The sequence below is a fragment of the Enhydra lutris genome, unplaced genomic scaffold (assembly GCF_002288905.1).
Source record: "Enhydra lutris kenyoni isolate GAN:26980312 unplaced genomic scaffold, ASM228890v2 scaffoldscaffold27, whole genome shotgun sequence".
NCBI lineage: Eukaryota > Metazoa > Chordata > Mammalia > Carnivora > Mustelidae > Enhydra > Enhydra lutris.
The window spans coordinates 2,862,426-2,890,340 of NW_019154111.1; the positions used below are offsets into that span (position 1 = coordinate 2,862,426).

The following is a 27,915-nucleotide window of genomic DNA, read 5'->3' on the forward strand; positions in this document are numbered from 1 at the left end:
CGTGAATTAAATTCTTAATGGTAGGACAGCAGCCGGCTCTCTGGGAAGAGGCAGGGACCTCAGGGACCTTTTTTTTTTTTCTTTTTCTTTTTCTTTTTTACTAAAACTGTATAACCCAAGCAATGGATTAAGATACTTTCTCCAAGTCCCTGGACAGATCAGACTTGTAGAAGTAAGGGCGCAGTAAGGTGCTGAATAAATGACAAGGCAATGGTCAGCCAGACTGTGAACTTGGCTTCGTTAGGATGTCCATTCTGAAATAGGCAAGAAAGTGAACATGGGGACCAACGTATCACGCGGGGGCTTTCACCGCCTTGTCCAGTTCCTTGCTAGCAGGCTCAGAATCCGTGAGGGCCAGCCCAAGGTCTTCCTACCGCACCTCTCGGTCCTACTTCCTGCCCTGCAGCAAGGCTCCCTGACCTGTCCCTTCTCATTTCAGGAAAACCGTTTTCTGATTCAGGTAGGGGAAGAGGAGGAGTCAAGGGCTCCTTATTCCTGAGTCGTGGATTTTTGGGATTCCATTGTAAGACTCATATACCTCTCTGTTCCCAGGAGCTGCTAGGGCACCGACTGTTGGGAGAAAGGCTAACTGTGAATTAAGTTCATGTTTTTCTTATAAGAAATGGGAGTTTATTTTTCTATCGCTATTACTATGTGATGAATGGAGCGTGCAGATGTTGAAGTGGAAGGAGATTTCCAAACTATAAGCCTTGAAAAAATGTGAAGTTTTGTAATTTGGAAGCAACTGAGACCCCATAAACATTTTAGTATTTGTTTTCGAGAGTGAGTAAGGAGATGGTACTGTGAAGTCTGAACCGCACTCTCTAGGAGATGAATGTGATGGTCTGGGGGAGCATGACACGGTCTCCGACCTTAGGGAAAATTCTTGTACAGTGTGTAAACGTGATAATGCTGATTAGGGAGCCTCTTACTAGAGTGGTGTGGTTTTATAACCTGGCACTTTAATTCTTTTCTGGAGCCGGAATACAGGGGCAGTTGGATGAAACTGCACATTTAGAAAGGAAGTGAAAATTTCCTAGTGCTTATAAATGAAGATGGGGAAATAAAGCCCTTTAGAGTTATTCTAGAAGCCCAGCAAAACATGGGCTTTTAGCGGTAACATAACCTCAGTTCAGAAAATTTATTTGCTTACCACGGGAGAAGGATAGGTGTGAATTACTTACGTTGGTTTTAGAATGCAGGTTTAGACTAACGATACATTTACTCTGCTTTTTTGAGGACAGGTAGGGAACACAGGGGTAGGTTAGGGCCTTAGAAATTAGCCAGGGATTATCCACAAAATAAAAAATCCACACAGTGGTCACTGAGTTGGCTGGTTGCAAATATACTTCGTTGCTGTTGGAGTGAAAACTTCCTTAGGCCAAATTGAGCGAAGAGAAAAGTAGACAAAAATTCTGAAGGTGGCATCAGGAAGAGTTTGTAGAGGATGCCCGCAAAGACCATCATTAGGAAGAGTATAGAGTCTGTGCTTTCGAACAGACTGGGCAGGAGACTTTAGAGGTATAGAGTAGAGGAAAGCAAAATTAACCGCCTATCTACCCGAGCTTATTGGCTAAAATTTTTTATTTGTTGTAGGTCTGGGATATAAACCTTTTCTGAAAAAGGAATACTTGTAGCCTTGGAAAAATGGTTTCCCTCTTTCTCCCCAGTTAGGATCAGCCTCCCTGTCGCCTTAAGTGTCAAACCCCTACTTGGATTAATACCCCAGCGTAAGACTTAGAGCAATAGGAGACACTGAATCTATTTTTGTTTAAATTCTTTACCTCATAGTATGAAATTAGTAAGACAGTTGATCATTTTACCCTGAATACTAGTGCATAGAAGTATGTTGTTCTGTTTCGAATGGTAAGAATTTTAAGGGCCTGAAGCTAGGAGTAAATGTTTAACTGATTTTGTTCTGTGGTACCAGTGACATCTGCGTGTACCCCATCTGTAGATATCTGAACCAGGCTGCGTGCAGAGAGGCTGATAGAACTATATTTACAGAATACAGTTTTTACAATTAAAATTCAGATTTTAACATGAACGTGTCTGCTGCAGTCCTTCTCCGGCCTGAGAGAGGGGTTTGTGGTAGGCAGGAGGGGTGGCCCGCTGGAGGAGCAGGACCCGAACGCGATGGCCCGGTGACGACAGCGCCCGCTGGCGAGTCTGGGGCCCTTTCTCCGAGAGGCCACGGTCCGTGTAAACCACCTCCAGGTAATGGGAACCAGAGCTGGGCCTGACCGCACCATACAGGAGGGAGCCCTGCACACACACACAGCCACACGCTCAAGGTTTATTTCATTTTTAACCTTTTGGGGGTTCTTTTAAGGCAATACAGGGTGGATTCCTAATGTCATTGGCGCTTGTGTTCAAAGCCAGGTTCCTCCTTTCCAAGGTCTGTGATCCCCCATCTGACGTCCCCTACTTGCTAGGGCTGGGGTGAGAACTGAGGGAAGTCCTTGCGTGTGTAAAGAAGGCACCGGCACGTTGTCACTATGGCTGTGTGTGCGGACCAGCCATGGGGCTCAGCCAGCGGCTTGTGTCCTGGAAGACATCTGCTGGGGTTTTAGCGGAAATCATCCTAGCTTCTGAGTAAAGCCTTAGCCAATGGTTTCTGCATACAGGAGGCGGTCAGGGCTCTCCTCCACGCCTGCCTTCAGGGCCGGGCTGCCAAGGCTCTCTCTGAGCTGTACTGCGCGTGTCCTTCCCATGGACGCCGTGCGCCACGACCAGGGCAAGAACAAGGCCGTAAGCGAGAAGGAAGAATGTTCTCACAGGAAATAGCCTGAAGCAAGACAGCAAAATTCCCACCAGGGATCACGGATTTCAAAAGGAATAAGAATATTAATCTCTTAAATATCCTTCCCTGATCTTATGTCCCGCGGTTTCACTGGACGGATCAGAACCACTAAGGACACACACGTGCTGGCCGCCTGCTGATCAAGGAAGAAGCCAGCCAGCTTGGGCGCCGGTCCTTTACGATCTGTCAGGAAACCGAGATGGTTCGGGACTCGCCTGGCTCCCGGACAAACTGTCCCCACAACCCTCTGTGGGCACCAGGGAGTGGGGGCTCCTTTTGCAGGTTGGGACCCGCCTGTTTTTGGGCAGCAAAGCACAGCTTTTAACACTTCTGAAGAACAGAGCTGAACAGATGAGCCTTGTTTTTAGTGATCTTTCTTCATATGCTCTTTGTAGCTGCTTTATAATCCTTTTAAGCATTGGTCTTCATTCTCCAGGGGGTTCATATGGTCCGAAAACTGATCTGTCTGGGGAATGAGCTTGTGGCCAAGGCCTGTGAGTTCTGCTTCCCCTTTCCCCCCTTCACTCCATGCTCCCTCTTTAGAAAAAGAAAGGCTCACAGCTCATTCTTTCCGGGCACTGCTCTCTGGAGTACGGAAACCTCAGGGGCAACCAAACAAAGGAAAATTCCTGATGGTGGTATTAAAAATGAATGATAAAGGGACTCACAAATCCTTACCAAATCAGGTACTTTCTAGTTCTCGTTCAACAAACAAAAGGAAGATCTAATCAAGCTATTAAGTTGAAAGGGCTGTATGACATGAGAATTCTTTCTCTCGTCTAACTTAGGTGCTTTGATCTATAAAAAATGAAACAAGGAATATAAATGATGTTGAGTCCTGTTTTAATCTTAGCTATAAATAATGTTCTTGGACTCATTAAGGTAAAGAGCATTCTAAAAGTGTTAGTTTTTAATTATCAAAAATTTGCAGTATTGTTTTCATCAGTACAGTTAATCCTGTACCAAGTTAACGCTAAACAATTATTTCCACTTATATTTTTGTTGGCAAGAAAATAGGATAAGTGATAAAATTTCAGGCCTGAAAATAGATTACATTATGATAGCATTCTTTGCTGAACACAGAATGGAAATACCAAAGAGCCTATTGGTTTATTTTTGTTAAAAGTATCAAATTGCTCTACATTTAAATTGCACCAAATATGTTTAAAAGAGTGATATGAGTTTTATTTTAAAATAATATTTACATGACAGCAGGAAACACAAACTTTGCCAACTCTTAAGTTGATATCTAGAAGGGGGTACATGATCTTTCAAAATGCTCTTGGGGGTGCATAAGCATAATAGTGGGGGGTTATGCTTTACAACGGTGAACAGGTGAGGTCGGGGGACCTCTTGGAGTAGAAGCATCTGGGGGAGGGTGCCTGCTTTTTACAAATGCAGATTCCTGGGCTCCACTCCCAGACTGAGTGACCAGGTTTGGGGTGAGCCCCAAGCCTGTCCGTTTTTAACATGCATCCCAGGTGGTTCTCATGCAAACCCATAGTTAAGCACTACTTTAAAAAATAATACAAACTGGCCTTTTACAGTTTCTAGTGAAGGCTGAAGACAAAACCCCTCCCAGGCCGCTGGGTTGAGTGTAGACCTGAAACAAGCTTAATTCGAATCTGAGCTCAGGAAGTAGCAGCACCCGTGGAGAAGCCTAGAAAAAGGACGGCAGTGGAGAGGGCAGGCACCCGCACCCCTCAAGTCCCAGGAGCGAGACCAGGGAGGCCTGGACTGTGGCTGCACGCATGGGGCCCAAGGAGGTTTAGCCCTGTCCCAGCCTGCGCAGGTGGGCCTCTCCGGACCCCCTGGGCCAAACCACGGGAGGAGGGAGCAGGGGCGCAGCGAAGGCTGAGCATGCGCTAGCGGGAAGCTCGGAGTAGGGGAAGCACTGCGAGGGCAGGGTACTTGCCATGGAGGTGCCCTGGGATCCTGGGACAACACTGCGGGGACAGGGGAGGCTTCTGGTCCCATCGGAGGCCTAAAGTGCAGCGTGGGGGCGGCCGGCTCCCCACCTTGGTGGCTCATGGGGCCGCGCTGGGCAGCATCTGTTCCCGCTTCCTGGGATCGCAGAAGAACCGCAGCTTCCTGGGGAGCAGCTTCACCTCCACAGGCATCGCCTCGTACTCCTCGCTGTCGATGCTGAAAGAGCCCCCCGTTCCCTGTGGAGAGGAGGAGACAGGGGTCGGCTTCTATCGCCTCCCAGAGTATTTGGGGACTTGAGAAACAAGGCCATGAGTTAAAAATATTTACTAAAATACAGGGGTCCTGCCGCACCTTCCAGGAATTCCTAAAATACAATGTTCTAGGACCTTCTCAGCCCTCAGCTTAGGAAAGCCGTGATGTCCGCTTGTTATTTTCATGGTTCTTTAGGACTTACTAGGCTTTATCCCTCAAGTACAGCAACATTAATGTTACAGATTCTGTAAAACCTTCCCTAATTCATGCATTTAGTTCAACAGTGGCTATGTTGAAACGACAGTGCCACCCACTGTGGGGAACAGCGTCTGTTTTACCTACAATCCATTCTGAATACCGTGGGATGACGGGCCCCGAGTGTGCAGACGCCATCTGTGGGAACTTCCTCCTGAGCTAGGACTTCTAGGATGACTACACAATTTAGACTACATTCCTAACATTTTCCCCACTTATATAAGGTATTCCAAGCTCGGCATTTTCTAATACAGGAGACCTCAGTGCCAACCCAAAAACTGTTTCCAGGTCCTTTATTTAAAAAAAAAAAAGTTAAGGTAGGCTCTGCTATGAGTATCTGCCAACTAGAGAATTCTGTGTGTCTTAAAGCACAGTAACTCCTGCATAATGGACATGCAGGAAAATAAAAGCCATGGGGTGTAAAGATCACCTTACAGAACTGTGCTGACCCATGCTGGAAGTCTTCCAGGAGTCCCCAGCTCAGCCCTGGACTCCAAAGGGCGTCCTCTCAAGTATCCCCTAACGTCACCCAGAGCCTGGCCAAGTGCTCAGCCCATACTAGGCAACCAGACATGAGGGTCTGTTTCTAGAAAGGAAGATGGGTGGCCCCGCTCACCTCGGGAAGCAGCAGAGTGCACTGGCTGGCCTGGAGACACTCGGTGCCGGCCACACGCAGCCCGGGGTCCCGCACCTTTCTGCTTCTGTCGATACAGGAGAAAGCATGTTCAGACACCAGGCTGGCGACCGCACGCGACCCCAAAAACGTAGCGAGCTCCTTTGTTGAGCTTAAACAGACGGACTCATGCTATGCTGAACCATGGGATTTTGTGAATAACTTTCCCACGATGATTCTTAGCTTAGGATAGGTATTCCCGAGTAAGGAGCTTAACCTGCTGTAGAGAATGCGTGTGAAGTTAAGACTAAGTGATTCTGTACCTAATTCTTGGGTCATTAAAAATCCTGAATTTAGAAATTAGACTGAAATGAAATTTTTTTTAGGTAAAGTACTAAACTTGTCTTAGCTAGTACTTGTGAGTTTATCATTACTTGAAGGAGGAAACATTTTTTAAAGTAGACATTTCATATATATGATTCTCTATAGTCATATTAACAGTCTGCTTAGCATACTACTATCTCTGCCTTATAGGAAACCTATCAGACCACACACACACACACACACCCTCTCTCTCTCTCCTCATGCACACATATCCTTGGGAGCCAGTCGTGGTCAACAGGAAGAGGAAAAGCTAATCCAAGTAAGCCAGTCCATTCTTTATCATTAAATGATAATAATTCTTTAGTATATGAAGCTTCAGAGTTTTCTAGAGTAACCTCACAATGTTCTAGTCCCATACCCAGAGGAAACAGTACTCAATCCCACTTCCTGTAGAGACCAAAGGAAGCCGTGTTCCTGCTGCCGAAGACGAGGACAGCGGTGGTGCAGAACATCTGACTTCACCTGCATTGAGCAATAGAATCGGTTTTCTATTTTGGGATGTCAGTTTTATGGAGGAGATTTGAGTACAGCAGGCCCTGTGGGCCAGACTCTCAATTAAGTCAGTGTGTGGCTTCTAGACACTCTCTAGGAGAAGAGAAAGGTTTCCCTTTCTTCCTTCTACTACAGATACAGTGAGGAAATCAAAGGCTGCAGAATCAGCTCTTCAGCATCTGAAGAATTCGTACCAAAGGCAAGAACACGACAAAGACATTCTGCCGCGGGTGCTGGTGCGGACAATGGAGTAGCCGTGGAGACCGGGCTAGGGCGGCAGCGATGTCTGCTCCTTCCGTGGGCACAAGAGGGAGCTCGGAGACAAAGCAGGACGCCGCCATCGCTGCGCAGATGCCCAAGGTGCCATGGCAACCTGTGGGCTCAGAAGCTGTGCTGAAGCAGCCGGCTGGGGGTTAGACTATTCTTAACCAATAACCTCCGCAGAGGTCGGGCTTCACAAATCAGACAGGACTGGAGGATATTTTTTTAGTGGAAAAGGGGAAAAGCTGGGAGATTGTGCAAAGTGCTCCATACCTCTGCAGGTTTTCTATTACTGCCCTGGAAGGAGGACAAGGTTAGGTGAGGTGCTTCCCTGGGAGAAAGACTTTCCCACACATCCTCTCATTTGAGACTCCGAAACAAGCCTGAGGTAGTTAGAGGTGATCACAGTATTCTGTTCCACAGAGGAAAGGAGCCAGAGAATTTACCGAACTGTCCCAGTCATGAGGCCAGGATGTTGCAGGATCGAGATTTGTAGCCAGCAACTCTGACCCTGAGCCAAGGTTTTGGACACTGGGCCGTGCTCCCGGGAATCTTTCATCTCCCTGGAAAGACAGCCTGCCCCTACACTCTTTTCCCAAAACAGGGAAGGCTGAAGTAGGAGAGGTATGTCCTACATGTCAACCCAAACACTTGAAGGAAAGAGGCTACACAGTCCCCAACCCACACAAGTCCTCCGATGGGTCTGCGACTTCATGGGGATCTGCATAGTAGGTGCCAGAATACGAACTACTCAGCGCACATTTCCTACAAACCACAGCCCACTTACCCTATGGTTATGAAGTCTCCTTTGCTGACCGTGTCGGGCTCAATGCAGATGTTCATGAAGTCTTCTTGGCTCTGCAAGGTCAAGGAGACGGACATTAACACTCCCCATTTTGGCTAATGCAGCCTGTTGTCCTCCTTCAGCCTCTGAGGTTCATATCTCAAAGCTATTTATATAGAGTACATACCATAAAACTCATCCCTACCCAGATAAGCTAAACAAAAACTCAGGTTTGTAAGAACTCAGAGTAGGAGGTTTGGGAAGTTCCAACACTAACCATCACAGCTGTTGTGGTCTCTGGGGTCCCCTCCCCGTGGGTCAAGTTCCAGCCCATCTACCCCAGCCGGCCTCCCTCTTCACTGTGCGTCAGCATCGCATCACACCCGCGGGATCAGCTTCTTGCTATGCAGAGTCCAAGTATGTGCGGGTTTTTTGTTTTTTAAAAGATCTATTTATTTGAAAAGAGAGTGTGTGCAAGTGAGGGGAGGGGCAGAGGGAAAGAATCTTCAAGCCGACTCCCCATTGAGCGCAGAGCCTGACGTGAGGCTAGATCCCGTGACCCAAGAGATCAAAACCTGAGCCGAAACCAAGAGTAAGATGCTTCAAGGAGTCACCCTGGTGCCCCCCAAGTGTGTGTTTTCAAATGTGCTATGTGCAGTTTTGATATGCAACCAGAGGCGAAGAGCAGCAGTCCCTTTCTGCCATGGTGATAGTTTAAAGACTTCTCATTACCACCCAGCAAAAGGTCTGGAAGAACTGAGCTCCAAGGCAGTGGCTATAAATCCAGACCTGGTTCTTGGGCCACTCCCCCTAGTTCTCTCCCAGTCAGTGGCTAGCAGTTCGAACCGGGCTCTAAATCAGAACCCACACTTCTGTGCCTGCTTCGAACACAGGTATTGTTTCTTCTTGGACAGGTTCAAAATCTGTTGCCCCAGGATAATCCATGAGCTGCTGGGAGCAGACAGCCTCTGCCTAAGATTAAAGAGCACCACCGAAGCACAGCTTTCTCTCTTGCCCGGGAATTACAGAACACCGAGGCGATGACTCGGCTCTCAGCTCACCTTTTGTGCAACAACTTAGTGTCGACTACCATAAATTCTTCTAGGTGCTTGGGTTACTCCAATGAACTGAAAAACCAAGTATTTCTGCTTACCAAGAATTTGTCTTCTACTGGGGAGTGGAGGGAATAAACCAAAAAATAAAATCTAACCATAAAGTAACGAGTTACAGGATATATTAGAAGCATGTTAGAAGCACAAAAACAGTAAATTATAAAGAGAAACAATTGGTAAATTATAAAGTATATTAGAACATAAGTGTATTAGAAGTATATGAGCATTTATTAGAAAAATGACAGGAAAAAAAACCACAAGAAACACCAGATGGTGTGGTGGTAGGAATGACATTTTTAAAGACAGTCTGGGTGAGCCTCATCGAGAAACAGCTCTGAGCAGACGTGAAGGAGGTGAGAGAATGAGCAAGGTGGGTACCCAGGACTGTGGTTCTCCAACGTGAGCAAGTATCACCTGGAGGGCCTGTTAAAACTCAGACCCCGGCCCCTGCTCAGAGTTGATGGTTCAGTAGATCTCGGGTGAGTGAGGCCCAAGAATGTCCATTTCTAACAGGTTCCCAAGGACTAAAACCACTGGCCCGGGGACGGGCAATCCACACAGAGGGAACTGCCAGGGCAGGGCTGTGCGGAGGAAGCGCGCCTGACACAGGAATGAACAGCAAGGAAGCCAGGGAGGCCAGAGCAGAGTGAGAGGAGGCGACGTTGGGAGACGAAGTCAGAGCAGAGGGGAGGCCCGAGCCCGAGGGTCTGTAGACCATTACAAGGCTGTGAGGCTGAGTGAAATGAGATGCCGGGAGAAGACTCCAAGCAGAGAAAATATGATCTGGCTCCATTTCAACAGGACCTTTCTGGCTGCTGTAGTTCGAGAACGGGGGCGGGGGCGCATTCAGGAATCCATGCCGTCACCCAGCTAAAAGACATCGGTGGCTTGGAACAGTTAGCAGGGGCGTTGTGTTAAGCTTGGGCAGTATTTAGAAGCCAAGATTAGACGTGAGGTGGGACAGGGCAGCTCCAAGAGGTCTGGCCTGAACAAATAAATGCATGCACAGAATCACAGCCACCAGCCAAGGGGCAGCCTGGATGGAGCTCGGCTGCCGACGGGTGGAAGGGAAGGCGGGCCGTTCAGGCTGGGGCACTCGGAGACTGAAAGGTGTATTAGCCACTGAGAGGAGAAGGTGAGCAGACAATTGTACACAGAAGTCTAGTGAATAGTCCAAGCGCAGAAATCAACATATACTGACCGATTTACATGACATGACTATCTCAAAAGATGCTAGAAAGAAACTTGATAAAATTAAATATCCATTCGTGATAAAACTCTTCATAGATTAGGAACAGAAGGAAACTTCCTTATTCTTATAAATGGTATCTGTAAAAAAATCCCACTAAACTCAAGACCATAGCAATGAAACCACACATATATATATACATATACATATATATTACATATATATAACATACATACATATATATTACATATATAACATACATACACATATACATTACATATATATATAACATACATATATATATATATGGTTTTATTTATTTGTCAGAGAGAGAGAGAGAGCAAGCGAGCACAAGCAGGGGGAGCAGCAGGCAGTGGGAGAAGCCGGCTCCCCGCTGAGCAAGGAGCCCAATGCGGGATCATGACCTGAGTCAAAGGCAGATGCTTAGCCCACTGAGCCACCTGGGGGCCCCACACTGAAACCAGCAGGAGTCCGTCAACAATGCTGCTATCGCTACTCCTACTGAACACTGGACTGAGGTCCTGGCCAAGGCAGTAAGGTGAGAGAAAAGATTAGAAGGCTAAGTATTTGAAAGGAAAAACAAAACTTGCACTATTTGCAGCTGATATGACTGAATCTATACAAAATCCAAAGGAATCCATAAATTAGTAAGAATTTAGTTATAAGGTTGTTGATTCAGTATCAGTATTAAAATCAATTATATGTCCATCTAAATCAAATATTTAAAAACAAAATTTTAAGGGATACCATCTATAATCCTATCAAAAATTAAAACAACCAGGAACATATCCAGCATATCCATAAAACCTCCCTGAAAGGCATTACCGGCCTAATGAAGAGCTATGTCACGTTCATACAACAGAAGAGTCAATATTAGAGAAGTGTCATTTTTCCTACAATTGATCTACACGTTCAGTGTAATCCTGTGATCAATATAACAGATTTTTTTAAAGATTTTATTTATTTGACAGAGAGAGATCACAAGTAGGCGGAGGAGTGGGGGGAAGCTGTTTCCCCGGTGAGCAGAGAGCCCGATGCAGGGCTCAATCCCAGGACCCTGAGATCATGACCTGAGTGGAAGGCAGACGCTTAAACCCACGGAGCCACCCAGGCGCCCCAAATAACAGATTTTTATATGGAGCTTCATAAAATAAACCTTCTAAGGGATTTATAGAGGCCAAAGAACCAAGAATAGCCAAAGAGACTCTTAAAGAAGAAAAACAGAGGGGACTCATTGTAAAACGAAGATAATCAAAAGTAGCACAGTACTAATACAGGTTTTGATAAACAGAGCAACTGAAGAGAGAACCTACAAACAAGCCCAAGGGACACCAGCTCTCACTGTAGAATAGGGGCTTACTTCAGTAAACGGTGCTTGGACAAGTGGCTTTCTCTGGGCTAAGATTATAAAATTGGAGCCTTACCTCCATCGTTCACAAAACACAATTATAGGTGCAAGTGTCTCTTTTTAAAGAAAAAGAGAATCATGTGATGCATATCATACCAGCCTGGGTCTTAACAATATATGGTGAGTATCTTTCCATGTCACTAAAGAGAGAACGTCTTAAATAAATGTACCAGAATGGATTTCATCAGTCCCCCGGTTCATTTGTTTTGCATATTTTGCTATTATAAATACAGTGAACAGAGCTGTACAAGAGATCCTAATTTTCACACATTCCACACCACTTAAAGCCTCTTTGACTCTGAATGTACTTTTACAAATGATAAACGAGTTTGGAGCTATCACATGGCAGCTTCATTGTCTTTGAATATTTTATTGCATTTGCTTTTATTTTTAAAGAGGTGTGGAAACAGAAAACAAATGTGCTGTTCCTTGTGATAAGCAGCACAGAATCTTACGCTCCCATAACTGGCACCAAGATTAAAAGCGCTCGTCACTCTGCATGTGGCTAATCTGAGGCCACAATCACAGCCTGGACCCAACTCCGTCCGTTCGTTGGTATTCCATCATCAGAGAAAAGAGCCACATTAAACAGCAAGAACAAAATACTAGAAATACCTATTATCAGAGACAAGGTATAAAAGCAATGTATAATTAGAAATTTTATCTTTTTTTTTGAAATTCCTCTAGCATAGAATCTGTTGTTTTCAACCTTAATACCTCCATTTTCACCAGTCTTTGCTGAATTCCATTATGTAAGAAATAAGGGAATGGCTACACTACGTATGTGTATGCATCTGATTATTCCTGTAGGACAAACTCCTAGAAATAGAAGCACACCCTTGGCCCTAGTAAGTCTTTTTTAGATGCTTTGGAGAGACCAGCAAGACACCGAGAAAGGGCATCGTGATTTACAGATTCAGCAGGACTGCATGAGCGCCCATTTCCCCATGCATGCCAACACGGCACAACCCAGCATGCTTAATTTAGGACATTTCGTTGTTCTTTTAAATTTGCATTTCTTCGATTTGAACACTTTTCCTGTTTCCTGACCTATTACACGCATATAAAAGTTATGTCTCCCTGGTAATGTAGTTATAAGAATTACAGGAGTTGACACGATGTAAAATTCTCAGGGCAGTGCCTGGCAGAAAGGACGTATTCAGCAAATAGAAGCTATTTTTCCAAGTTTACGTTCTTTGTGAATTTCTGTTTTTGCCCGTGCCTGTTACTTAAAGGAGTCCTTTGCCTACTTCTTAAGAGTTTGTTGGGGGGCTTGGCGGGCTCTGAGCCGGTATATCTTTTCCCAGATACCAAAGGCTTTGCTAAGAATAAAGGCCCGCTTACCATAAGGAAAGCTATTAACTCCTGCTCTAGCACATTCTTTTTCCCAATTTGTCATTAAAGTTTTTGTTTCTAGTTTCTTCCATTTTAAGTAGACAAATGCATCGATGTGATTTTCGCCTTAGACGCCATGCTTAGAGAGGCCTGGTCCTCCCCACGTTCATACTGATAATCACCTCCATTTCACTCTATGCTTCATGAATTTCCTAATTTAACTCTTCAGTCCAACTGGGAGGTGAAGGAAGCTGTGTTATCCACATGTTTTACCAAGGACATGTGTTACTTTCCTAATTAGAAAACGACTCGCTAAACGACTCCACTAAACATCAGGGTCAGACTCCTGGGCACATGCGCACGTTCGTCACCACGTTCAAGTCCACCTGCAGCTTCCAGACAGACCCGGTCAAGTGTGCGCGGCTACGTGGATCTGCACAAAACCCAACATCGTACCGCGTCCACAGGTCAGGGTGGCTTTCCTATTAGCATTCTCGCGAATACAAACTACTCGGGTTTCTTCTACAGCACAGGTCAGGAAACTCTGGACGGCCACGGAGTCGGAGGCAACGACCGACTCTGCCGTCAGGGCACGAAAGCAGCCCCAGACAGCGTGCAGGTGAGTGAATGTGGCTGTTCCAATAAGGCTTTTCTTATGGATACTGAAACCGGATTTCGAATTCTCTCTGCGTATCACAAAACACTCTCTTGATTTTCTCACAGCCATTTAAAAACGTAACGTCAATTCTTAGTTTGTGTGCCACCTAACAAAAATAGGGGGCAGACCAGTTTTGTCAACCTCTGCTGTATTTCAACCTTTTTTTAGCATCTGGTCAACAGGCGCACCATCCAGAACTTTCTGTACTGACGGCAACATTTTGTATCTGTGATGGCAACTGTTTTCAGTGCGGCAGCTGCTCGCCACATAGGGCTAATGGGCACCTGAAGTGAGTGCTAGATTTTATCTGACTCAAAGAGCCACGGGTCTAGCAGCCACCGTACTGCACCGTGTGTGTCAGCAGAGTGGACTCTGCGTATATGAGTGTATTTTTTTTTCTCCTGGGGACCTAAATCCATATATTTAATATAGTCACAAAAATAGTGGTATTCACTCAAGTAAAAGTTCCACAATTTTTTATTCCTGAGACAAAAGGGAGCAGGCTAACTTTCTGTTTCTAAAGGTCTTCTGCCCTCAAGTCTCAGAAAGCCTGACAGTTACGAAGCAGGGCCCAGGATACTGGCTCAGAGCCCGTCAAGCTTAAACCTCCCGCCTCACTCCACTGTTTCTTCCCACTGCTATTATTCCTTAAAACCACACCATGTACTCTTTCCCCTGATCCTTTCTTCTCTCCCCAAAAAGGCTAAAATAAAAATACCCAATTAGTGGAAGGGCAGGTGGCCTTTGCCACTTTTTCCAGATACCAAAGGCTTTGCTAATAAAAAAGGCCCACTCACCGTCAGGTCAAGGTGACTGTTCCGCGTCGTGATGGACAGTTCGATGGTGGACAGCTGCACTTCTTTCCAGACCTTGGGGCTCACCTCTTGGGAAAGGGCTGTGTGGGGGCATTAGATTCGGGTCAGTTTCTTCCGCTAACATTTCCCCACTCCCCCACCAACGGCGAGCTGCCGGCGCTCAGCCTGGCCACCCAAGCCCGCCTGCGGATTCTGCCTCAGTTTGATTTATCGCCTAGCTTCTCACACATAGGAGGAGGAGCCAGGCTCCCAGTTAAGTCTCTATACCCAAACATCCCTGCCAAAGCCAACATGATGACATAAAGGTCAATGCCAGCAAGAGGGAGCCATGATCTGTCACCAGTGACGCAGGCTGTTCCCATGCATCGGACAGTGCTGGTTTGGGTCCTGCTCTGTGGCACAGTGGCCCTTGAAAGGCCTCTCCTGCATGAGGCAAGTGGCTCACACGGATCTGGGGGCCCAAACCAACCAGGGCTCTGCACCCAGCACGCGACTCACCATCCTGCGGCTGCGCCCAGTAGGACGCGAGCCTGCGTAATATTCTCCTGTACAAAGAGGGCCGAGGAGGGTTCTCTTCTGCTGCACTGGGAGGTCTCTCTGTAGGTCCCGTGTACGAGATGGACGCTTGATGTGTCTGAGGCCACTCCTTTTAATGTGAAGAGAGAAAAACTTGTCATGCGCACCGAAGTCCAAACTCGGAGGAGCTCTGCAAAGGTCAGTCATCCCCCTATGCCTGCCTGCAAGCGAATTAATCATCTCATGGAATGGAATTAGCTCTACTCTGAAGCACGGACTCCTCAGTTTCTTTTCCTACTAAAGGCCGGTCTTGAAAACCAGGAACTGGGTGACGGCTGCCTTCACTGCTCTCACACACACACAGCAGAGAAGTCCAAGTAGACTAACCACTGTTTATACTTGTCAAAAAAAAAAAAAAAAAATCAGTATGAATGAAGAGAGAATCATCCCATAATAAATTTGTCTTTGGTTTATAGACGGTGACACAAAAATGAAATGCATCAAATACCTTCTTCCCTTCTGGAATCCTATTCCACTCGGAGCCCAGAATGGCTTAGGCTAGCCTCGTGATCGAGCCAAGGCTTCAAAGACCATCACTCTCAGACTCTAGATTGTCTGTCTTCTACTTCTTGATACCCCAATCCAGTCTCATCAGTATCCACAGGAATAATTAAAACACCCCCTAGTCACTCAGCCCCTGATGTGCTCTCTAACCCCCCGGCCACATCCTGGTCCTTCCTGTTACCCAGAACTATTCCATCCTGGAAATCTAAAAGCTTGATGCCCTACTCTCTAGCCACGTCCCATATTCTTCTGTTCTTCTGACTGATTCTTTTGTGTTCAGTATGTCTCTCAGGGTGACCCACTCCCCTGTTCTCAGGTTTCCATGTGGTGAATGACAAAGGAGTAACAATTCTGGCTCCTCTCTCTTTCCCCCAAAGTGGCTGTCCTGGGGACTCACTACTTCCTCATGCAGTTGGCTTCCTATGGCAGTGTCTGCCCTAAAGGAGACATTTTAAAGGGATGAATTCAATTCAGAGTATCTGGAAATCTGTGACCGCATTATCTAAGCTATGTCCTTTAGTCCTGCTGACATTGAGAAAGCTGGTATTTTGATCTCCATCTGCCTGGTTCCTGCATTTTTTTTCATAACTTGATTCAAACTCAGAAGAGTAAGAGAGGGGTGTTATATTTTGGTCCCTGAAGATCCAACCCCACACCAAATTTCCAATCCCACTGAGAATTTCAGTCCCTGACCACACCATTCTCCTTCAGTGCCTAATTAACAGCTGATTACCTTAAGTCACTCTTTTTCCCATCACTGTTGGTCCTCCTGTGTCTTTGGTGTTGCATCATGTGCCCTGAAAAGCCCCTATTCTGGATCAATCCTGTCACTAGCTATCTGTATCGCACATTGTGGCCCATGTTATTAGAGGGGCAACCAATATTCCGGGTCAGTACACCTGTGCCACGACAAATTCTTGGTCTCGGGTCTTCAGTACCACTCGATAATCCTTCCAAATCTCCCTATTTTCATCTCTCTTCAAATCCCCCACCACTACCACCCACCTCATTTTCAACAGATCACCTTGTTCCCCATGCTTCAGTGAGACCATCAGGACGTCAGGGAGAACTGCCTAACATTCTATAAATTTGTTTGCACCTGGACCTCTGTTCTAGTTTTCTCCTTTCTCAAGAAAAAAGGCGCCCTTCCTCTGTCCAAGGCTGACCCAGCACTGTGGGCCCCACACCCTCCCCACTGCGCCCGGGCTTTGCCAACTCAGTCTTGCTCTGCATCTCCTTGTCTCTCACCTCTTTCCTTCCTTCTTTGCTTTTGTTTCAGGGTAGAAAGACACAGCCCCCTCTCCAATAAAAAAAAACAACACTCGGCTGGCCCCATGTTTCTCACTAGCTTTTGCCTTTTCTATTTCCTTCCTTTCAAAGTGAGGCCTCCTGAAGGAGCGCCCCAGCCCTGCTGTCCGTGTGGCTTAACCTACCTTTATTCCCTAACTTCCGTGGAGGGGGCTCAGCGCCTCTACTTGGGAGGTGAGCAAACCTTCAGAGGCTGCTGAGTGCAGCGGGCACCTTCCCGCCCTGATTTAGACTCTGTGCTGCCGCTTCGTGACGCTCTGGCTCCCGCTGGCTAGCAGGTCTCTCTCTCGGGGACTCTCACGGGGACCGGCCCTTCCCCTCAGGCTTCACGGGCAGCTCTGTGGCTCTTCAAATGCTTCCACTCCTCTGGGCTATCCCTGGCCTGTCTGCACCATGTGCCAGACTGAAAAGTGCATCTTTCTTCACACGCGTGATCCTATTCCAATCTTGTCAGTGCTCATGAAAAACTCTAGACTGCAAACTAGTCCGGACCTCATCACCTCTCCCCTGGCTTACTTGAACAATCTTCTCTCTGGTGCTCTTGCCTTAAACACCCACAAGCAATCTCTTGTCTACACTGCTGACAAATAACTTTTCTGAAATGCAGATCCACTCATGTCTCTCCCCTGCTTAAAACTCAGTAATTCCCCAACACTGTCATGGTCAAAGTCAGCTGCCACAGCCCAACCTGCCACCACCTCCCGTCCCACCCCTCGAACCCCCCACTTCCTGCCTTTCTGTTGTCCTGGCCACGTGACATCACGGCCACTTCACACGTCCTGGCTCCTCCACCTGGAACGCCCTCTATGTAGTCCTGTGTAGATTCAAACTTGAGTAGAAGTGTTCCCTGCCCTGGGAAGGCTGCTGCCCCTGAGGCAATTACGAATGCCCCCCCACCAATGCAACTGCTCCCACCTTATCTTTCCATAGGCTCTCCCAGCACTTGCCACGACCCTGCTTTACTGGTCCCTCACACTCCCCAAACATGGATCCCCCTTGAGGGCAGGAACCTGCCTTACCTGACTTTGTATTCCAAGTAGATAGCAGGGCTGTCCACACTAGATATTTAATAACCGTTTGCTGAAGAAATGCTGGGAAGAGTTTACATTCTCCCTGACGTGACAGCTTACACACACAGCCACTCTGCTCTCCCAAACGGCACCCCCACTCCACCACTGAAATTATGCCCTTAAGCAAGAGTAACAATGCATTTTACTAAAACGGTGTGCCTTCAGTGTAGAAAGGCATTGCCCTCCAAGTTCATGCTCATAATCATGTAAATTGGCCACCCCTAGTACTTAGGGGTTTTGATTTTTACATTTCTTTAACACAACAAGAATTTATTTAGAAGGTAAAGGGAGCTATGTTTTCCAAATGTTTTGCAATGGACACGCATCACTTTCACAATTAGAAAAACGCTTGACGCTCTGAATATTAACATCAGAACCAATATTTTCACAACAAAGTTGATCTGCCAATTTTCAGACTGACTTGCCAACTTTTGAACATACTGCTTTGATTTGCATAAAAGCTGAACACAGGATGTCATCCACAGATAAGGATGACTTTGCTATTAGCATTTTCATTAATATACACCATTCAGCTTTTCTCTATGACAACATTTGTCAGTGGACAGGCTATAGTAGCAGTGCCCGATGGAATGTTCTCTGATGCTAGAAATACTCCCTATTTGTACTGTTCAAGACAGGAACCACTACCCATATTTTTGCTAGCACAGTTTGAAACCTACTCTATTATACACAAGCCTGTTCAATTACATACATTCGGATGCAAATCTCCAGTTCATTTCCAGATACTAATGCAGACACCCTTACAAATAATTGATGAGATATAGGCATTCTACTCCAGGTTTGTCTGGCAAGAGTGAGTGAATAAGCAAAAGGAAGTGGAATATCAAAGAGAAATTAACTATGGGTTTGGTAAGGGAAGGAACGAGCTGGTAGATGAGGGGTGATGGCTTATGTAACAGGAACGCTTCCTGCATTCATTTCTGAGTAAATATCCCCCATTTGGAACATGTCATATGTATCTGTAGCAGGGAATTTTTAAAAATCCAAACCGACACATCACAAAGTAACAACAAAATAACACAGGGCAACTTTCTACACTGGAAATTGCATTTACCTTAAGAGTGCTGAAGAAGTGAGCTGCTTTGGTTTTTAGAGGCCCAAGATACCAGTATCTGAGAACGATCAAGACAAAAACCTGGTTAGAACATTAAGAGAACTCTGAAAGGGCTAGACATCATTCAAGAAGAATAGTATGTTAAAAGTGCCCCTCCACTGCGGACACCGTGCAGTCACCTCCAGTGTGAGGGGTGGACTATGAATACACCACTCCCAGCTCTGGAGGCCTGGGGATTATGCTTTAGCAGAAAAAAAAGGACAGTTAAGTTTTTCATCTACATTTCAATGTCTTGTCAAGTAGTGCGTAATGAGTTACACAGTGGAGAGACCCTTGCAATTTACAAGAAATACATAATCAGCGTCTCCCTCTCTCAATTCACAGGTATCACTGTAATATATACTCTCAACCACAGAATACAGCAGAGTCTACATTCAAAAGGGCAGTGAGTGGAGGATGATGAAGCCACAACGAGACGCAGATGCTGGGTGGTCTGGTGTGTGACCCACATGCTAAAGTGACTGGATCCTATCTACCATGTTCTCTCACACACAGACACGCACACCACTTAAAATCTGTAAATCAGCCTAACTTCACATTACTCGTGTTATGCAGCTTCCAAATGGGAAATGTTAAATCTGGGAACAAAGAGTATCTACTGCATACTGCTAAATACATAAAAGCTAGTGTAGAGAGAAACATGCTTAACGGGAATTAGAAAAGTGACATAAAATAGATTCCTCTCTTAAAATTTATCTCTGTCTCCTACCAGCTCATCTTAAGGGCTCCCTATTTGATTCCACTCAATATGCATTTATTTAGCATTTACTATGTATATGAAGAAAAAAGAAGTAAAAGCATAAAACTCCTGCCTTTGAAGGCTTATAATTTGAGACAATAAAGCCCCCAAAAGTAACAGAAAACAATAAATGGCTGCATGTGTGTGTGTGTGTGTGTGTGTGTGTATCAGTGCCAACTGATATATAAATATATGGAAATATATATATGATATACAAATATATATATATATATATCGTGATTTATTGGTGAGGAGAGTCAAGGGACAAGAAATCACTGGACTGAAAATCATTGGGGCAACCAGGCTTGCATAAGAGCAAAGTAAGGGCATGGAATTTAGAAAGATAACTGGTTTAGATTTAGATCCACAAAAGAGGGAAAGAAGTCATTCTAGGCGAGAGGAATAGCAAAGGCACAGGAAACACTGAGAACAGTAGCCACAGCAAAGACTTAGAAGTGAAGATACGTAACTATGGAATTAGGGTTGATGACGGATCAAGTTGGGCCTTGAATGCCAGAATAAGGGGGTTAGATAGAATCCAATGAGCAATGTGGAGCCATCCTAAGTATTATTCAGGATCATACTGTGATGCTACTAATGAGGACCTTGATCATCTGATTTTTTTCTAAGCTTACGTAATAATTTCATTTCCCAGCTAGCCAGAGAGAAAGGCAGTTTATTCCTAACTATCCATAGTTCCACTCATCTCTACCAATGGCACTATGCCTGTACCTAACGGCCAGCTAGGAAATCATTTTTCACATGCCCACTGTTTCTCCTACGGCACACAGAGGGACTCCGTGGAAGGTCCCAGTCGAGGTGTTAGATAATCACCACCAAAATTTTAAAATTCACTGTTCAAAAATCAATCAAAAGAGGGGCAAGTGTGTGAGATCCTCCTAAAGGGGCCAACCTATGCTAGTGCTCAGTTGTTGATTAACACATTTCATGAAGCAATTTGTTCTCACCAGACATTTTCAGGGAAAACAAAGTAATTACTCTTGGCGAGTTGCTGGTATTCAAGATCACAGATAAAACATGAGGTGATTTGTTGGGTTGTGTGAGTGGCTCAGTTGGTTACGCATCTGCCTTTGGCTCAGGTCATGATCCCAGGGTCCTAGTATCAAGCCCTGCTGTGGGCTCCCAGTCTGCTGCTCCCTCTGCCCTTACCTCCTCTCCCCACTTCTGCACTCTCATTCACTCTTATCTCTCTCAAATGAATAAAATCTTTAATAAAATAAAATAACACCATATGGTGATTTGTGGAATCAAGGTAATCACGGCCAACTTACAAATAAAAACAATGTGAAATGCTCAACAGCGCAGCATGTAAAATAATACAGCACCGCCCCCTCTGGCATTCCACTCTCGGAGAACCTCATTAGCAGGAATAACAAAGTGAGACAAGTAAGAGAAATTTCCATAAAGAAAGTGGCAGGAAAGCTTATGAGGGACAAGAGGCATCTTCTTGATAAAAGCTGTGAGACTGATCATAGTTTATTTAAACCATACTAAAATCATAAGCCAACGTTAGAAAAAAAAAAGGTAAAGAGAAAGCACTACCTACCAGACACGGAGTCAGTGCCCCCTTGGGAAGCCTGCGCCTGCACCACCCTCCACTCGGAACAGAACACGCACAGCCGCTTTCCAAGCCAACATTTTCATTCGGCACAGTGAACTCTCCGAACAGAAGTCCACTCCCATGGAAGCCAGCCACAGCCCTCTCCTCACTGCCTCGGACAGGCCCATTTCTTCCAGCTCACAACACAGCCCGGCGTCTGCCTTTCTTTCCGTCTGCAGCCTGTGGTCTCTCGATCCACTAGGCTTTCAACAAGAACACCTCTCAGGGCCAGTCTCCCAGGGCTGGAAAAGCTCCATGAGGCTGGGCTGCCCACAGGCGGGCCCCACAGGCTGCAAGATTCCAGGCAACTCCAGGCCAGCGTGAGCCTGCCCTGTGCTCAGACACCATGGCCAGAGACACAGACGCCGTTGCGGCCGCTTCACTGCCAGCGAGTGTGGAGGAAACGGGAAGCTTTCCTAGCTTTTCTGTGTGTCAGATCTAAACCTCTGTCTCTCTTATTCATAAGTAATTCACCTCCAGGCCCATCGAACTTCGTCCTAGATGACCACTGTATATTGAAACAGCAAAGACGGGAGTAGAAAAATAGTTTAAAAAAAATCATCCCACATCAGTACAGTAATGCTTTACTTGCTAACTTTGACGCCAGCGTCTCTGAAGGATCCCCATCGAAGGCCAGTCACTGCGAACACGGGCTGTTCCTTTTCACCCTGGAAGTTAAGTACATTCATCTTCAGTTAAGGATTACAGTTATTTGGAATGCTCTACAGTAAGTACCCAACAAATGCTCAGGGCCTACTTTTCCTCAAACCAAATTCTAGAAAGGATGTTCAGAATCTCAGAAATTAACTGAGTAGTCAGTAAAAGGACATGAGTAACCACACTGTAAAATGAAATTAATTTTTCTGTAGTAGACCTCATGAATCTGCTGGCCAGGAACATGTTACCGTACTTCAGACTTAAATTACGAAGTGGCTGACTACACTGGCTCTTCGACCAGTCAGTCATTGAGTCGGCCAGAATTTCTCCTCTCTCAGAGACACGTCCAAGGCAAAGCTAATTTAAGCCTGCATTCCCTTTGGAGGTCCAAGAGCTCTCAAGTCAGAGGAAAATCCTGGTACTCTAGAATGTTTGACCTGAATATCTAAAACTAGAGTCAGGTCTCTGTCATAACAAGTCAGAATAAAAAGTGATTCAGATTTAGTCCAATGCTTTATGGTAAAATATCGCATATTACAATCAGTGAGTTACTAATAAATCTATGAGTTAAGAAATAGATAGAAAACATGCACAATTGAGCCACTGTCTTTAAGAGCTTGTACTTCATGATGGACCTTCCTTAAAGTATAAATATATGTGTGTGTATGTGTGTATATAGATACAGATATATAAGTCATAAAAGGTCCTTTTCCCATAGCTCAGAATTACAGCCAAGGCCCAAGACTCTGTCCATATTCTAAACACAGCTGTCACATGTGAGACACACGACTCCCCAGAACTTGCTAAATGGGGGAAGAAATCAGTTCGATTTCCATCAAGCCATTGTACAACCAGCATCAGTGGAAGATTAGGAACTGGAGGACCCTTGACACTGTCAAATGCTGGTCTAGAGAAAGGACGTGAAGTCTTCCCCTCCATCCCACTTCGATCCCACGACACCGAAACAAAGTGAAGGATTTGCAGGAGAATCATGCACTAACAGGCGCAGCTTATAAGGAAAGACACCAGCCTCTCGTCCTCAGTGTGTACCTGCTCAAGCAGCATATGTGCTTTTCTGTCCCTGCACCAGCTTAAGCAAGGAGGAGGGAACTCGGGCGAGAGACGGTGGCGCACAGAGGTGCTGGTGAGGCACCTCGGCCCAGCACAGCAAGGATATGCTAGTGTCCTGGGGCCAAGGGGATGTTGTGGAACACAGCAGGGCCTGGAACCATCCTGATGGTAGAAAGCTCACCAGTTTTTTCATGGAATTATCACTAATGAATACATATCCCATATTAGGGACTAGCAATACAAAAAGTATCTGCCCTCAAAGAGCTCCGGGTGCGGGGGGGTGTGCACACACACACGATGACAGCACAATGCAGCGGGTTCACATGATGCAGACAGGCGTCGAGGTTTATGAAAGCACAGAGCAGGTGTGACTGTATGCGGCTGGCGGGGAGAGGTCTGTACCATCCTGTACCGACGGCCAGGGAAATACAACATTTAAACAACATTTATAAACATATAAATTATTATAAACATTTAGTTTATAAACAATTTTTATAAAAAAATTTAATACTACCTTAAATTTTATAGAATAAAGTGCCTAGATTGAGGGAGGCTGAGAAGCATGGAGAGACAGAAAAGAGAGAAGAAAGGGTGGCCCAGCGTCAGGGAGAGAAGCAGCACCGTGTGAGTTCGCAGTATCTACAGGAAATACGGGACTATTTCCCCCACGTGTTCCAGAGGGACTAGAAGTGTCACGGCTAGTAACGACAGTAATGATGGTAGAGGATTCCATGATGAAAGGAGTTGAGAAATACCAGAACTCCTTGGTTTGAAACATGTTTACTGCAGTTCTTCTTAGGATCTTTAATATGTTAATGTACATTATAAACTTCCAAAAGGAGAAATACACAGTTTCCCTGAATTGTAACTACACCCCTTCTCTGGGAGGCATTCTGCATGACTAATATTCCTCGGGAAAGGCTGAGCTAAAGCGTGCACTGTCACACCACGTCCTGGTTTAGTACTCAAGCCTTCCCCACTGCTGCACTAAGAATATTTCTCTTCCTTCGGGGAGCAGGGGGGGTAGGAATATTCTGTTAAGATTAGCTGCAGAGCCTTGTAAGCTCAAGGTGTCATTGATTTGGGGTGCTACTCCTAGTTAGGGGTGGGACTCTGGACAATAGGAAATGAGTATAGAAAGATCTAGAGAAGCCCAGCTATCAGCCGGATGGGCAGAGTCCCAGGGTTCAGGAGAGGCCTGGGGGTCAGTAATGGAGAGACTGGTCCCTGTTGGGGTGCAGAAGAAAGATGAACAAGGGCAGGCAGACAGAGCAGAAGCCGACAGACAAAATACCACCAGATGTTAACCCAATGAAGGCCTGGGTGATAAGAGTATCAGAAGGTCAGTAAACAAAAGCAGACACAGAAGACAGGCACACAGCCAGATTTTAACAGCAAAGAAGATATGTTGTCCCAAGTCACTGACCTCCTGGAAAGAGAAAATGGCCTAATGGTTTGCTAAAACAAAACAAAACAACACAAAACAGAACAAAAAACTAACTCAGAATTCTAGTTGGAATAAAAGCTTAAGGGACAGTGAAAAGAAAGCCATTTTGGTCAACTAGGTAGGTAATTCTTAATTCCTAATCCAGGAATTTTAGGAATTCTAAATAAAGAGATAGAAACAAATAGAAAAAATTCAGAAGTCCTGAGGTTTTGTTCAGTCAGGGTTTTAACAGAAGAAAGCCAGGAATGACAGAAGAAAGGGAGAAATTCTAACTTCGACCAGCAACCTTATCCTCCTCTTTGGGTTCTGGGTTGACAGGTTCTAAGAATTCAACTGACGGAACAAAAAGAAAGAACTAGAAAGACTTCCATAAGTCTTTCCAGTAATTACTTTCAAGTCAAATACTAGGCTTTGTCGATGTCCATATGGGAAAATACCCTTCAGAAATCACAGGACCAGGTGCCACAAGTGATACCACCTGGACAAAACAGTCACGTCAAAAAGCAATGGACCGTAAGACAGAAAAATCTAGATTCTACTTCTGTCTAGCATGACTAGTCATTTTTTTCACTCTGTCAATTGAAGATACTAACAGACATCTTGTCTTCTTAAGCCGGAGGTCCAAGCGAGACACAAGCGCACACTGAACACTACAAGAAGCCAAACACAGAGCATCACGGTAACGTCCAAGGACTGGATCTTCGAGACGCTCCAGTTATTTATGTTTAATTGGCTTTGAGTTTGTTTTTTAAAAGAAGAAGAATCTGATATCAGGCCTTAACTATAATGCTTCCCTCCATATTCTGAAAACAATTTCCAGGAGGAAGGAAGACCGAGAAGACAAAGTCAGCGTCATGATGCCTCAGAAGCCGCAGTGGAGGCTGCTGTGCTGCGCTTCCGAGGAACTGACTTGAGCAGTTTTCTGCTTCCTGGGCTGTGTCATCAACATACAGAACCTGTGGCCAATTTGATACTGGTTTCATTAATTCACAAAATCAGTACATTTGGAAGAAAAGAAAAAGAGGAGATAAGACTTTGAAATATAAGCACAAGCCACAGTTTTCAATTAAATCCTAACTACCCTGGAGTGTACTACTTCTCACGCACTTACACGCAGCCATCAGTCACCTAGTTATTAGGAGATACACCCTGACTCACCTCCTCTGGTAAATAACATTTTAATATCTTCGTAGATGCCAATCTGTGCTGCTTTCCTAGACTAGAATTTCTTTCACACAGCCCTTCCATTTTGTGAGAATGACTTAGATTTACTATAGGCTAAAGAACCCAATGCAATTTAAATCACTTTTATCATGACCAGTGACGTCAGGGTGGGGAGTCCAGACATCACTACATGAAGAACAAAAGAAAACAAAAGGAAAACAGGCTGTAAGCGCATAGGTTCACCAATCGCAAATATGCGTCTGGCCAATGCTGTATAACTAACAGCAGTATTTCAGGACTGAAGTTCGGAATCGTGACACAGTGTGGAACCTTCTTTCAGAAATAGCAGGGAAACTTGAGTGAATATAAAATGTTCGGAGCCTCTGAAGGGCAACCTGAGTGTAGCCAGTACATTTTAGGACCAACTCTGAGTAAATGACAGGGCTCACTGTTCATAAATTAGTTTGGCGTTAAAGCTCAGCCTTTTCAGGCATCTGCCCTTTTGTGGTGGGCGGGGGGGGGGGGGGCAGTGATGGGGGGTGGTTGATGAAGGAGGAATAGCTACTTAACTACTACATAGTGAGGGTATCTTTGTTTCTAGGAATTAAATTCTTTTTAAAGAGAGGATTCCAATCAGGAATCCGGAATGGCTCCTGGGTCTCCTTCCTCCCAAAATTTTTCTTTTGGAAAAATGTCAAACCAAGAAATTCTTTAACATATAATGAACACTGTTTATCTCTCTCAACTACGTTCACCAGCCACCAACATTTTCCCCTATTGGCTTTATCTGGGTATGTACATTTTTTGTAGTTTTGTTAAATCATTTTCAAATAAATGGAAGACTTCATGGCCCTCACCCCTAAATATTTCAGCATGTGTCTCCCAAGAACAAGGAAAAACACATGTGTAACGCTGTTGTCATTCTCAAGAAATCTAGCGTTGACATATATCTAATATACATTCTGAACTAAATATCTGATTGTTCCAATAGTATCTTTTGTGGTCTTTACATTTTTCTAATCTAGGATTTTGTACTGGATTTAACTATATTGCTTTAGTTTCCCTAATCTTGAAAGACTCTATCCTCTCTTGGATTTCAGGACATTGACATTTTTGAAGAGGCCAGACCAACAGTTGTTTTTAGAATGTCCTACAATTTGGATTTGATAGATTTTTCTTCTCATCATTGTTTCAGTTAGATTCAGAGAAGTGGACATTTTAGGCAAGCAACTCCATAGGTGATGCTGTATCCTTCTCAACAGATCACACGAGAAGGCAGATATTTTCCATCTGTCCCATTACTGGTGATGCTAGTTTTGATCACTTGGTTACATGCTGTATGCTGGGCCTCTCTACCATACGTCTTCCCCTAGGTAATCATTTAGTAACCTGTGATGTTTTAAGACTATGTCGATATATGTTCCCCAATAACCTTCTAACAAATGGTTTTAGCATCCACTGATGATCTCTGAGTCATTTCATTAGTGATTGCAAAATAATAACTATCATTTCTTCTGCATTTACAAGCTGGAAATTCTCTAATATTAAACTGTAGGCCCACAGATTCTTCATTTTTATTTATTGCATTATAAGCCATTAGCATTATTATTCTTTTGGATGTTCAAACTGTCCCACAGTTGGCCAGGTGGATACCATCTGGCGAGCTCCTATGTATTTTCAGGTTATTTCCATTAGTTTTTGAGTAGCTCTTGGCTCTGTTCTCGCCTTGTCTCTGAAAGCCATCTCTTCACAGAGTCCTGATTTCTTTTACTAGGGAACAATATTTTGAGCCCAAAATCTAAGTGCCAGGTGTGTCCATTACTATGGGGTCTCATTGCTTTTAAGCCCTTTCAGTGGGCATAGCCAGCAAATATTTTTTTAAAACAATTCATGAGTTCATCTACAAATCAATAAAATGTTAGACAACACAATAGAAATATGGGAAGTTCTGCTCCCATCCAGGATGTAGGACACTACAAAGAACATTATCCCCAGCCAGGATGCCTGGGTGGCTCAGTGGGTTAAGCCTCTGCCTTAGGCTCAGGTCATGATCCCAGGGTCCTGGGACTGAGCCCCACATCTGTCTCTCTGCTCAGCAGGGAGCCTGCTTCCTCCTCTCTCTCTCTCTCTGCCTGCCTCTCTGCCTACTTGTGATCTCTGTCTGCCAAATAAATAAATAAAATCTTAAAAAAAAAAAAAAAAAAAGAACATTATCCCCACCCAAAAATGAGAAAAAGCCAGAAAACCTACAAAATCATAATTTTTCTTGACCCCACCAGAGAAGAGCTGAGACTGCAGGACAGCCAAGTAAC

General features: G+C 45.0%; 1 protein-coding gene across 2 annotated transcripts in view; it reads right to left on the reverse strand.

The window, feature by feature from the left end:
- Positions 1–3,965: 3,965 nt before the first annotated feature.
- The window catches only part of LOC111151869 (acylglycerol kinase), a 71,788-nt gene continuing 47,838 nt past the window's right edge, over positions 3,966–27,915 (reverse strand). For both annotated transcript variants that reach the window (XM_022510100.1, XM_022510101.1), the window contains exons 10-16: positions 21,853–21,932; positions 18,845–18,902; positions 14,810–14,957; positions 14,294–14,391; positions 7,777–7,847; positions 5,856–5,940; positions 3,966–4,968 (exon numbers count right to left, since the gene is read on the reverse strand). In XM_022510100.1, the coding sequence (XP_022365808.1) occupies positions 4,831–4,968; positions 5,856–5,940; positions 7,777–7,847; positions 14,294–14,391; positions 14,810–14,957; positions 18,845–18,902; positions 21,853–21,932 (678 nt within the window). In that variant the 3' untranslated portion in view covers positions 3,966–4,830. The remainder of the gene's footprint in view (positions 4,969–5,855; positions 5,941–7,776; positions 7,848–14,293; positions 14,392–14,809; positions 14,958–18,844; positions 18,903–21,852; positions 21,933–27,915) is intronic.